The 14,522-nt window shown below is 38.3% G+C and overlaps 1 protein-coding gene across 1 annotated transcript in view; it reads left to right on the top strand.

Moving 5' to 3' along the window:
• Positions 1 to 597: 597 nt before the first annotated feature.
• LOC140232661 (GATOR2 complex protein WDR59-like) overlaps positions 598 to 14,522 on the top strand; it is a 64,220-nt gene continuing 50,295 nt past the window's right edge. Inside the window, exons 1-4 of the mRNA XM_072312768.1 lie at positions 598 to 660; positions 1,518 to 1,567; positions 2,726 to 2,870; positions 4,292 to 4,377. Of these exons, the coding sequence (XP_072168869.1) occupies positions 598 to 660; positions 1,518 to 1,567; positions 2,726 to 2,870; positions 4,292 to 4,377 (344 nt within the window). The remainder of the gene's footprint in view (positions 661 to 1,517; positions 1,568 to 2,725; positions 2,871 to 4,291; positions 4,378 to 14,522) is intronic.

Raw genomic sequence — 14,522 nt, 5'->3', positions numbered from 1 at the left:
TTGGGCTTTTAACATTTTGCGAGATATCAAGAAAATACTTATGAGATAGTACAGAGCATACCACTTTAAGACGAATTCAAAGTTTATCTGATGAAAATCGGGCTTGGAATGACTGAAACATCCAAAAACAAAGTAAAACAAAGCGATCATAATAAAATGTGGGTCACACACTTTATTAGATTTGCTCTGTTTTCGATATCTCGGTCATTTCAAAACCAATTTTCATCAAATAAACGTTGAATTCCTCATGGAATTACATGCTCTTTCATATTTCCTAAGAGGTTTCTCATTATCTCACCAAAAGTGATAGAAACCTGAAATTAGGTCTCAACCAAAACTATACGATCACTTAACTGTTTGAGTTACCTGATAGTGCGAATTTCGTGGCGACGTTGGTACACGGTCTACTAGAGATAAGCAAACCCAAAATTGATTCTCTTTGCCTGTGGCAAGAATTCGTGTTACAAAATGTGTTTAAAAAAATCCTGATGACATAAAATCGTATCGTCTCGGGCTCGCATCTCACATCTTTGTCACAGCGCAGTGCAGCTAGATCGATCAACATGTTGAGATGATCGATTCCTACAATCGGCCAAAATGTCTGTTCAGTGGACTTGGACGTCGGAAAATAGCTCGAGTCAGAGCTTCAGAGAATGTCAGGTTCGTGCTTAGTTTTATATTTTATCATAGAATTTCTATGGATTGCTTGTCATTGTCTCATATATTCATTTAGGGTGCACAACGAATAATGAGTTCAAGGGGAATTTGCCGATGCTCCTGACAGTCCCATACGTTGAAAATTATGTAAGCATCATTTTGTAATGAGTGTGACTGTGTGACTGTGTGAGCTGTGGTAACCCCGGGGCGCATTCTGTATTACTAGCTCATTTTCTCGGAGACAACATGTGCTTGTGGTGTACAGTCATAACAGTCATAGTCGAGAAGCATTTTCCTTCACTTACATTACAGTGTATACTCTTGTGTATATGTTAATTGTAAGCCTCGAACACAATAATTTAAATGTAAATTTAGACGATACGGTAGTACCGACGGTACTTCGCTTTCTCACATAAAATTTGGACCATCACATGAATACAAAATACAATGCTTGGATGATATAAATCAACTACAAATAAAACAAACAAAAAAATAACTACAAACACACAGTAATTACCTGTGTAACAGGGAGGTGTGTTGTAATGATTTGATGAAGACATTACATAGAGATTTTGTTAACTCTAATGGTGATATTGAACACCTTGATGGCTGGCTCTCTGACTCCCTTCTGAGGGAGTGATGTCAATGAAATGTACCGGTAACTGAAATTATCTTGCTCTTTCTTACAGAATTTTCTTTACACTAGGCTGTGACTTCTTGGGAAATTGAACATGGTCAATTGATAGTATTCAGACACCTGCAGACTTCAATAAAACAAATTCCAAGAGTGGTATTTGTGAAGAAATTGATTAACAAAAAGATATTGTTTTGGTGTCATTGCTCCATGTCTTTTGCTGCAGGCCACTGCAATGACCCTGGATTCTACTGGAGATTATGTGCTTCTGGCAGGGTATGAAACAAGTGTTATTGTTCTATATTTTCCTCACAGATAGCTTGCAGGAATAAAGGATCTATGTCTTTTTTGTAACTTTGATGTAATTTTCTGTACACTGAGGTATTACTGTATATTTGGAATGTTTTGAAACATTGAAAGCCATATCTTATAAAGGCACCTAAACAAAATCATGGATATCTATATTATGTTCTGCTGTTAGCATTCGAATTGCACAGTGGTAGTGTTTCCACACTTGCAGAAGAACATGGTTATTGTACTGGTATATTATGCAATTTTGAACTGCTTACGTATGAAAGCATGAAATGACCCTTTAATGCACTGCTGAATCGCTTCAGTTTCTGTGTATTACATGAACACAGACTAAAACTTGCAAAGGATGGCATGAAAGTAGATAGGTTGTAGATATCACTAGATTCCAAGTATTGTGACTCTTCTAGAGAGGTTACACACTCGTTGATGAACCTCTTTGTATACTTTAGGTGCATGGAATTGATAGTATGACTTATTTGGTTTAAAAGAAGACAACATTGGTATGAAATTTACAGGAGGCCCATGATGTCATGTTCATTTTTTGTGTGGATTTTGTAAATGATAATCGATATTTACCTGAACTAAATTACATGGAGATTGGCATCTTCTGTTGTTAATGGATATCAAAAAGTGAGACATGCAGAAAGCTCACGTTTACCTGTGGACAAGACAACTTAAAAAACAAAAAACAAAAAAAGGATAAATATCTGAATATTCTAGTACTTGATGCAATGAGTGTGTCACAGCTAGCATCTTTGTATACATTTGTTGTTCTTGTTGAAAGGGTTGCCCATCATTTTAACCTTTTGGTTTTCAATGAGTTTTATTTGAGTAATGATAACACTGCACTCATGTGGTTTGAGGTAGCTTTTGATGCTTACTCATCAAAATGAGAACATGTCTCATAGTTTACCTATAATTTACAAACCATTACTACATATTATGCTAATTGAAGAAAAAGGTTCAACTCACATACTGCACAAACAGTGTGCAAGGTTTTTGACAGAAAGTGCATATTTTGCAGCTATTAAAATGTGATAAAATTGCAGTGGAGATAAAACAATAAACTCTAATATATTGGTTCATTTTCCCCCCTTCCATCACATGTTGCCATGGTTACAGGAGAAGAGGGTTGGATGTGGTGAGACTGTCTGACATGCCCCACTGTAGACCGATGAGGGTCAAACACAAGACAGTCATGAAGTGGGACATCACTGTTGCGGAGTGGAATCCACACGAGCAGCAGAGGCATCAGTTTGTTACTGCAGTGAGTAGTCTTCTTGTCAGACCTTGAGATATATATATTTTTGTTAATCTGTGAGCAAGAGAATCTGTGTCACCATTGCATTCATGTTGCTCTGTGTCATTTTGATAGAGCTGATATTGTAAATCAGAACAGGATACGCATGGTAGCAAACATGATAATAAAGCTCATAATGTATGGTGATAATGATTTAAGTGAACAAGTAAAGGTAGTGATAGTTATAAGTAGTAAGAGTAATGAATGCAATTATGCTACACTGGCATAATAATAATAATAGTGATAATAATCATCAAATCTGAGGAAAGTGATACAATATAAAGTTAATGAGCCACGAAAGCGAGAGTGATGGAAGAAGACACGGAAGAGGTAGGTGGAGAGTTTTATTGATTGGGTTGTGCACTATTGTGCATTATTGCGCAAAATAAGTAAAGTTTGCAAGCCATCAACTGAATCCATTGTTCAAACATGACGCACAAAGTGTTAATGGTATTTACATTGTTGCAAAACATACTTGATGTCCATTATTGGTATAATCTAGTGATGAGAAAGATCATTGAATAATGGTGATACACTGTAGTAATAGCAGCATGGAGATGATAAAGAATCATGGTAATCACCCTGTCATATTATCATTGTCAGTTATATGTGACCCTGCACCACAAAACCAACAAAAAGTCACCAGACATGGATTTTTAGTTAAGGACAGATTCTGAAAGAGCAGACTCCAAGCTTTAAAATGTTGTATAACTCAATTCAAAGGGACTCCCCTCACTTACCTGAATACTGAAAAGAAAGCACGCACTCTGAAAAAGTGTGAACTGAGAGAAGAGGCTCTGAAGTATTAGCCAGGGTCTATTCAAGCGCTTAATCTTTCACCAAGCTGCGCTAATTGTGCGATGAAAGGGACAAAACACAAGATGTCAACCACAGGAGCAACAACAATGAAGAGATTATCAGAATAAGCTGAAATTGTCCGTGTTCTATTAACACATTCTGTCCATGATTATTGCCAATTTTTAAAGCAGTAGCATTATCCTGTCTAAAGTTCTTCGAGACTTGAAAGTGAAGAGTGTACAAAGGATTTAAAGAAATGAAAGGGGGCCTCTATTACAAACCTGATCATTCTACTCTTCTCCCAAAAGGGTTGTACAAAAACTGCTGAAAACACGCTTTTCTGTTCGTGTTATGATCCCAAACTAAAGAATGATGTAGAAGAAAGACAGCTTTTTTAGAAAATATGAAAAACTCAAGATTGACTTACATTGTAGTTGACCCATTTCACCTGTTTTGGGTCCTCACGTAAAATCAAGGGGTGCGACTTTTTGTTGTTTTGTGATGCACGGTCACATATGTGTGTATTTTTTTTTCTCTGTGTCAGGCTCAAAACAGAGTATTTTCTTGATCATATACTTGTACTATTCCAGTCGAACCAAACAGCTGATGTTTTCACACGGCGAGAGTCAGACTACGTTCAGGAAATGTCACTGAAGGCACACACAAGAGCAATAAGGTCAGTATCCATGCACGTTTTGGTAATGCCCAGATGGTGATAACATGTTTGGGGTGCATCTTTCTGTGTCTTGTTTATGACTGTCAAATCATGCTCATGGGCAGCATTCGGCTTATTGTACATTGATGTTGCTGAAAAAAAGGCCACGTGTTAAAACTGGAAAAAGAAATTACACCTACACTGTATGTATTTAAGAGGGTTGTACTTGTACTTTGTACCTTTACTCCCACCATTTCTTTTGTTAACAAAATTTTATGGTAAACAAAAGAGTGGAGCCCAGAATATCAAGATATAGATTATGACTCATAGATACGAATAAACAGTCATTAAATGCCAGTGCAAAACATGCAACATAGAAGGAATATCTGTTGAGGTGATATCCAGATAAATTCATTCAGCCTTCACGAGCATAGACTTGTACTGATCAAATGGGTTATTTAAAGCTGGCCAATAGAGGGCGTCATTCAACTAGGATGTGTAGCCATCATGCACTTGCACATATGACTAGTCCCCTGTCTTTTTCAGGTGATCTTGAAAATGTTATACAACTTGAGTGTGGATTTGTGTGTTTCTGAATGTCAAGGGACTTATTTTCCTGGACTGTTTGGTCTCGCTACGCTTATGAGATGCTGAACTTACTGACATAATTATCATCAAGAATCAAAAAGAATTAAAAAAAAACCCCACCACTTTAGGAGGGCAGGAAATTCAAATTTAATGACACAAGGGTTGGCCGATACTGCCTGTATCAAACAATGAGTTTGCTGTCATCTGCAGACTTCCACAGCCATCTCTTTGCTTGAATATTGTATTATCATATTATATTATGCACACATACACACACAAAAACCCCCAAACAAACAAGCAGGCAAACCCTATTTTGATGAACCTGACAGGTGTATGTAAATATAAGGGAATTTACAGAAAGTTTGATTCATTGGAAGATGCTCATCTGGGTCCTGATATACAAAGATGCCAACTTTTACTCTTGTTTAGTATTTTTACTGCAAGTTTAATGGAAAATACTATTTTTGCTGAATTGCACTATGACACATGTCTGTTGCAAGAAAGGAAAAATACCTTGTACTATTTTTTTCCACCAAAATTGCGTCCCGTCAACCATTGCTGTTTGCAAATTTGGCATGCTTGTGATATACTGTGTGACTATGAAGCATATATAAAATATGGCTTTCCTCAAGAGATGGGTGTTCATTTTGAAGCTGGTGAAATGGGGATAAGATATTGAAGTGACATTTCTACAAACAAAATTGGGAGCCATATTCAAATTGATTCTTCATGAAAGTGATCCTACAGTTTATATTATAAGAAAAATATACAGAGTGGTATCCCCAGTGTTAATTGTAAATAGTGTGTCACTGAAAAGATTAATCTGATTGGGCTGTCAACTGTATAGAAGTGCATTTTGTCACAATCAGTTGCAATTTACCTGTTTGATGAGATTTTCACCTATTGGATCTGTAGGCTTCTTCAGATCGATCGCTTATGCAAAAGAGTTGTTTTCCCACTAGCCGACGTAGCTCTCTCACAGTAGCAATCAATCTGAAGAAGCCTAAAGATCCAGTAGGCAAAATTCTCATCAAACGGGTAAATTGCAACTGGTTGTGACAAAATGACTTCTATACAGCAAATAGTGCAATATAGTAAATAAAAAGTTGAATTTTGAGACGTACATTTGTATGAATACACTTAAAATTCTTTGTCATCATGAGTAGTTTGATCCTGCTGATGAGATTGACATGTTTATAAGGCATGGAGGTAAAGTTCTTACAGCCTACTAGTATTGCCACCTCTGCCTCTTTTTTTTTTTTTTTTTTGGGGGGGGGGGGAATCTTAACCACAAGGAGACTGTTACCACAGCAAACTTGATCATCTCTATTCCCTGATCTCCATATAACTGTTTGCAAACAATGCAAGTAAATCTCTTTTCAAGCGCTGTCCTTCTATCCCAATCTGTCTATCTTTTTATAAGAAAATCTCCTCTCAAGAGACTTAAAATCTCTTAATCACAGCTGAATCAGACCTCTACCTATTCATACTCCTCTCACTGTCCTACACTTCAGTACACATACACTGAAGACTGCTTAGATACCCAGCACTTTCTTGTTTCCGTGCAAAAGTAGTCTTGCAGGGAATTAGTCCCCTCAACTCTCCTCATGACTATTATTTCCTATCTCTTTGGTAGATCTTGGCATAACCAAGTATCTTTCAGGATATTTCACAATGCGAGCGTTGTGCATCATGCTGTCGTTAAGAGACTGTGTGAACAGAGTACGGCATGAGATGACAATGTGGAATCAAATGAGCAGTCTAGCGTTGATTATGAGATGGATACTTCTTTCGTTTCAGGCAGACTCAACCGTCATGTAGTCATGTAGGTGTGTTTTGCTGTTGGCCAGGTGTGTTTTACTGTTGGCCAGGTGTGGAGAGATCGCCAAAACTTTGCAGAAAATTTGCATGAACATGCAAATTGCAAGCATATGAGAAACATTGAGTCAATCATCGCCCTTAAAGTCCGTTTGTGGTTTTTGTGGTATGATGCATCGTTTGTTCCACTATTGAGCATGAAAATTAAAAGTTGTACTTTCAAACTGCATGCATCTCAAGGAGGATTCGCCTTTAGTCTGTGCCTGCCAGCCATATTAAAGCACTTTAGCAGTGGTGTGTGTGTTTGTTATTGGTGCAAATTGTTACTGTGACCTGAGAAGCTGAAACCAAAGTTCTGGAGTACGCCTTCTGCTGCTGGAGTGGGGTCTGGTATCCCTCTGATTACAAGAACTGGGATGTGCTGTACATCATCGTTGTGATGGATTGCAATAACTCGCACTATAGGTGAAGATAGTTCTAATTGTGTATCAGAATTTGACTCTCAAACCCTATACCTACCTACCATTCTGCAAAACATCTTCATCAACAGTGACAGACTATGCCATCTTTGTATTGACAACTTCAGTGAGTGCTTGAAGTGAGATGGAATGCTTTTCAGTATCTGAATTGAATTGAATTGAATTGATATGTGACATGTATGTGACCAGAAAGGAAACAGTGATTATTTATAAGGAAGCTACCAAGGGACCGGTTCTTTCATCCCGAGAGGTCAAAGTGCCTTGCTGAGGGGCACAGCCACTCCAGCCATGGAACTCAGACCAGGGAACATGTGATTGACACCTCATCATTGTATCCACTGAGCCGCAACATCTACTCCAGCTGTCTCAAGTCAATCAATGTCTGACAACGGTTGCATAGATTAGCAGACTGACCACTCTGACATGCCACTTGCCACTTTAATACTACAGGGCTTGTATCAAACAAAAGGGACTTAACTCACACTGTGACTTGTGGTGACAAGTGCTGACATCCCTGCGTATCAATTTCCAGTTTGTACCTGACAGTGAAGGCAACCGAGTTTCATCAGATTTTCCAGCTTTTCCAGGAAAAGAGACACTTTGTGTGCTGAAATTTTCACGACATAATGACAGATGATTTGACTGCCCTGTCTAATGAGCCATCAAATTGTGGAAGATCATGCATGAATGTGCCAATCAAAGCGTGATGAAAACACTTTTGACTCATGCGATGTTTGTGGTACGCCCCCAAATATTAACTACATCACATCAATGCTTGTAGAATTTGTAAGCCAGAATGAATTATTCATAATACAATTGTATATCTGGATAGCTATTTCCATTACTGTCATGATAGGCACAGTCTTCTTTGGCAGTTGAAATTATGCATGAAGTGGCTGACTTGGTATTTGAAATGTCATTCAAATTGTGCTGTTCTAAGAAACAGTCAGGATGCTGTCTATTAATAGCATTTAGGAACACAAAATTATCCTTCTGAGGGGCCGATGGTCTGAAAACAAAATAATGATGATTGAAGAAATATGATGTGCGCAGACAGAGCAAGGATTTTTTTCCAGTGGGAAAATGGACTGAACATTGAACCACACATGAGATTATAATTTGTGTTGCAGCTTGACAGTTGTCCATCTTGAGAGTAGCCTATTATCGGATCAACTTGAACTTCAAACATTGAGCTCTTGAAATATCCATATGATGATAAGACTGTTGCATTTTGACTGAAATGCACAAGTACTGTGATAAACTGTGAGATAGAGCAAGCTATTAAAGCCATCCACACTTGTATGTGTGCAGAATACTACACAGAAGTAACATGAATGTTGGATAACATCAGTAATGTGTAGTTTGTTTTAAACTTATCATCATCAGTCACTCATAGAATGCATTGATAACTGAAAGAGCCTCATGGCAGATATTCCACAAAACCTGCTTTCAACTTGTGGACTGCTGAGTGAAAAACAAAGACGAGTGCAGCCATGAGACGTGGCTCAGTGGCAGAGTTTTCCCACCGCGTCTGCCTCCTCAACGAGCGGGAGAACGTCGAACTTCGACGCACCCTCACCAACCTCGATGCAGCGAAGAGGCAGTGCCTGCGGAGCTATGAAACAGAGATCCTGAAGTTGAAGAAGAAGGCGGGGAAGCTAAATATGAGCGTCATAGACTACACAGAGAGGAGGCAAGGGCTGAATCACCCCTTGAGGGATGCGCGAGCAGGGGGCATCCTGGAAGATGGGCAAAGGATGTTACACCATGGTAATGGAGGTAGGACTTTGTCGAGGAGTGCCTCCCTCCCTGGGAAAAGCTCAAGCCAGAGAAGGGAGAGGAAAAGTGTGACTTTTCAACATGATGAAGTGTGCCAAGCGAAATCAACTGCACAAAACGGAACTGATGGGACCTCTGATAACCATGCTGGTGCTCAGAGCAGCGGTCTAATGCCTACCGGTCATTCAAGAAGCATGTCAGTTGATTTCGGTTACCAGGGTAAGCATCTTCCAGGCCACCAGCCTATGATGAATAACTACATCCATGGCAACCCATCTGATGGGAGATCGAATGTGCGTGCATCACGCCCATCTCATTCCTCGTACCAGTCTTCCAACCGCCCCTCTGCAATCTCCTTTGATGACATGCAGTCCCCGTACAAGGTTCTCCAGTGCATTGGGAAGCGTTCTGTAAGCTTTCTTGATGACAAGAGAGGCTTCAGTGGTGGGCCATCACCGAGGAGGTTTGTGGTGTCACCTAGGAGACCACTGTCAGCCTCACATTTGTCTAGACCCAGAACTGCACCCAACAAAATATGACCCTTCCAAACTTTTTTTTTTTTTTTTTTTTTTTTTTTTTTTTAATACTGATGTTTCGGTTTGTTTGATATGTTCACTTCAGTAAAAATGAAATCATTTTGTCAAATCAGTGACAGCATTCTGATCAAAATATAAGTTAGAGTATTTACAAAGTACTGAATATCACATAATAAATGATGTATTATGTGTATGCCGGTACTTGTTATTGTCTTGTAAGGTAAGGGGGAAGGAAACTGTTAACAATAAGGCCAAAAAAAAAAAAAATTGTTGCATTGGCGTAATCCGCCCGACCCTAAAAATTCCGCCGACCCCATGTTTTTTTATTATTTTTTTTTTTGCTATCGATATCAAATATCTTGTTGATTGCGATCGCGATCGCACAAACCCGGAAGTGGAAACGGCTCTGGGGATATCGGATGTACGAGGGAGAGATCTAGCGCCTCGCATAAGCCTTCCTTGATCAGTACGTCATCTGTTTCCAACACGGACACGTACTCTAACAAGATTTATTCAGTGTATACATAGCATTCAGACTGCGATGTATTGTGCACAGTTTTGCCATAGGTTTCTTGTGTGGAGAACTTACACGAATCTGTATATGTGGGACTGTAATAGAGATCGCCGTGTGCGATGAAAAGATCGTACATATGGGTCAATTTGCATCTATCTTATCTGAGTCAAAATAGTAAAATATGAAGTGAAAACATTCAGGATAGGGATTTCAACATCTTTAAATTCTGTGAAGGGGTATAATTCCAGTAATATCGGCCTCATAAATGATTTGTAGAATAGATGAACACAGCACATTCGGTGCAACAGTTGTAACTGTTTACTGAGCTGAGCACGAGTTTTACACGTAAAATGCAGGTAGCAAAAAAAAAAAAAAAAAAAAAAAAAAAAATCCGCCCGACCGACCCTATTTGAAAATCTCATGTTACGCCAATGCAACAATTTTTTTTTTTGGCCTAAGCAGTTCACTTGACTGGTAGAACAGCTTCGGGGTTAAAAGGGTATCTTGTAGTTCTCTCCTTTTTTTTTTTTAACTGAAGGACCAAAACACACTATTAGTAATATATGTATGCAAAACACATGTACACTTAGTTGTTCACTTGAGACAAATTTACATTAATATAATTGCTCATACAATGTGTTCAATGAACTTTGTACCTTCTCTGAGACGTCAGTCTAAAGTGAGACTGCACTAAGGAAATATTTCCGGGACTGGTCACAAAATTTACTGTAAAATCATTTGCTGTCAAAGTAGATGAACTGAAAAGTAAACTATTATATGCATCTGCAGGAAAGAGACCTTAACGCTTTGTGTGCACGTGCAGGTTAAAAAGTGAGCCTTTGATTTTACTAATTTTATTCAGTACGCAGTACAGCATCTGCAAGTTCATGCAAGTTTAGCTTCATTGGTACTTAGTCTTTCACTTTCAAATGCATATCCAACCTTCAATAACTGTAATGGTGGTTATTTCCGTGTACAGATTAGGTCACAGACATTTTCATGAGATGTTGTTTAAGTGATTTAACACTGAGGCTTGGAGTCAGTGCAGTAATACCTGTCCATTTGCGATGTTTTCGTGTGCTGTTCAATTTACCGCCCAACAGTGATTCTCAAATTTTGCGAAAATAATACAGCTTTTACAGTAGTACAAGCCTCGTGTGATGTGTAAAGGGGATGGATAGTAACTGATCAGTGGGAATCAGTGGGAATGCTGGGGGATGATTGTTCCAGTCCTTGTGGGATCCATTTAAGAGTACATTATATTGTTGTGTGAAAATTGTTTACTTCAGATTGGTCTCATATTCAAGTAATGTGCAGTTCAGTGTTTCCAGGTTAGCATGACTGTACAGTGTTGGGCCGTTAACGATCGCCCTGACACTGTACAGTCATGCTAACCTGGAAACATTGAACTGCATGTTACTTGAATATGAGACCAATCTGAAGCAAATAATTTTCACACAACAATAGATATATTAATAATGTACTCTTAAATGAACAATCGTTACCCAGCATGCCCACTGATTCCCACTGATCAGTTACTAGCCATCCCCTTTAAGTGTATATATTTGAATATTTAACTTTGCAATATTACTGCATCAAAGGGAACCCAAACCCAAAAAAGTTTTACCTTATGTGGATTGAGTGAAAGCAGCAACATTAGTAGAACATATCAGTGAAAGTTTGAGGAAATCAGACAATCGATGCAAAAGTTATGAATTTTTAAAGTTTTGGTGATGGAACTGCTGGATGAGGAGACTACTAGAGATTATGATATATGAGTGGACAACAATATAAAGAAAGCATAAAGAGAATTCCACAAAAATTCATTTTTCATGAAGATTACACATTCCATCAACTTGATACTGACATATGTTATGGGTAGCAGTTATCCCCCTGCTTTCTGAAAGCGAGTAGTCAAGTGCTCTTACATAATGCTAGAAAGTGAATTTTTGTGGAATTTTCTATCTATTTTGTTTATATTGTTGTCTTTTTTTTCTCTTTATCCAGAAACTTCTGTTTCAATCACTTTGTCCTTTTACTTTGATTCCTTTCATTCTTAATAATGATATTATTTCCTTGGCATTGTGTTTGGTGACCTTTGAACATGCTGAGTATTTCAATTTAACTGCCCCTGTGCTTTCTGCTGTTACAACTTAAATACAAAGAAAATTCAATGTATACCAAAGGAGAGTGTTGTATACATACTTTAGAGTTGTATAGAATTTATATGGCTATTTTTTTTTTTTTTTTTTTTTTTTTTGGGGGGGGGGGGAATGGGGTTGGTGGGATGTGTCATTGTTGTCATTCATAATTCTTCAGGTTTGTGAGAATTTTAGCAGGTTATAGTTTGATATCTGGGCCCTGTTGCATAAAATTTGAGATGAAACATGAATATTAGAAAATCCGACTGAAATCTCTTTAATAGTCAGTGGTGTCTCCCTGATATGAGTGTGTGTGTGTGTGTGTGTGTGTGTGTGCCCTAACAGTATTCATTTGAGTGCATGTGTGTGTGCAGTAGTCACAGTGTCTATGCAGGCCATACAGTCAAATGGATCGGACAGCACAACCTTTCTCTGAATTCAAGAACCTGCAAACATCTTTTTGAGCCACTCATCACACACACACACACACACACACACACACACACACACACACAAATAATTGTGTGAAAATATCAACATCTACAGTTAGTAGACTCTTTGAAAAGATATCTTGAGTGTAAATCTCACCCACCGCATGCTTTCACACACAAAATGTTTCCCACATGCATTTCATTACCAAAGTATCATTGAATATAAACTTAGCAATGCAGCTGTGATATTATTGGCAGAACCCTATAGGAGGCAATTACAAGCACTAAAGAGTATCCATTTCACAAACATCATCGTTCCATTGTCTGCTGTGTGCTACTCTACGAAGGGTACAAGGCTATCGGTATTTCGGTACACCTGCATGATCGATGTGCAATAGACTCCAAACCACAGTCTCCTAGTGATCTCAGTCAACCCAAAACAAAGGGATGTGGAAAACAGATTAAAAATCAAAGAGCATTGTATCATGAAAAGCAACATGAGAGATGAGAGAGAGAGAGAGAGAGAGAGAGAGAGAGAGGGGGGGGGGGGGGATGGAGGGGGATAGAGAAGAGGAGGAGGAGGACTAGAGAGATAGATTAGTGGTATCATTGAGATTTTGTAAGATCAAATCTTCCAAAGTTGTTGAGCATATCATGAATAGGGAACTAGAAAAGCACTCTGAGAGCACAGACCTCCACCAAGCAGCTCATTTCCACCACTGATCTTGTTCTTCTGTAGAGATCAGTGATTTCCACCCATACGTATGCATGCTGAAAATAGCCTGATTTCCCAATATAGAAGCCTTTTGTTATGTCATCAACTTCCAGCTGCACCTTGCCCTAGCAGAACTAGAGCACACACTTCAGCGCATGTATGCAAACCTCAAAAAATGCACAGCTTGAACTCCCAAGTTCATTGACCCTACCTGCCAAATCCTTCATAAGATCCACAATAATTCCCAGATCACTACCAAAATTTCATCTGTTCCTTGTATCATTCTTAACCGTTCCTGTAAATTTTATCCAAATCTGTTCACAACTTTTTAATTTATTTTTCACATGGACAAACCAGCCAACCAATAAACAAACCAACAGCGATAAAAACATAACCTCCCCTGGCGGAGGTAATAAACAGGAAAAGAGATTCTCACTGTGATGTAGATTCAGCAATCTGTGTGTTCATCTCATCATTAATACAATTATAGATGAATAGAGAGAGAGAGAGATGGAATGACAGGGAGAGATGGAAAGAAAGATAATGAGACATATAAAAGAGATAGATAGAGAGAATGAGAATTGACAGGGAGAGGGAGGGGGTAGAGAGGGAGAGAGAGATATATAATGATAATAAATGAGAGGAGAGAAGAGAATATATGAAGACAGCAATCAGACCAGCTTGTTTAGCAACTGAGACACTAATGACTGAATCAAGTATTGTATGTATTTTTTGTTTTCTTTTAATACCCTGGTAGCGGAAAAGAATCATACTGTAGAGGAGTACTCCTGTTCGTATTGTGATTTTGCCTTTCCTTCTGTTTCAAAGCCATGCTTGTAGAAATGATATCCAGGAGCTCATATATCAGGGCTCAACACTAACTTTTTTTTTTCCTCTGGTAGTCTGTTCGGGTCACCAAAATCTTTGAATTTGAAATTGTAACAAACAAATGAGAGAGCTTTGCAGTGATGACATCATTGACATCATATTATGACCTACTCTAGAAATCAGAGTTTTTCCCTTATTTTTTTTAATATAAGGTTTATAGTCACAAAACCATCTTACTTGTAGAAAAATATGAATGAAAGCTAAATTATCATGTTACATGTACAAATCCAACTGTCAGTGATCCATATTAACTTTTTATCACTTCCCATAATTAGTC

Source organism: Diadema setosum, chromosome 9 (assembly GCF_964275005.1).
Source record: "Diadema setosum chromosome 9, eeDiaSeto1, whole genome shotgun sequence".
Classification (NCBI taxonomy): domain Eukaryota; kingdom Metazoa; phylum Echinodermata; class Echinoidea; order Diadematoida; family Diadematidae; genus Diadema; species Diadema setosum.
This window is presented reverse-complemented; position numbering and strand designations above follow the sequence as displayed.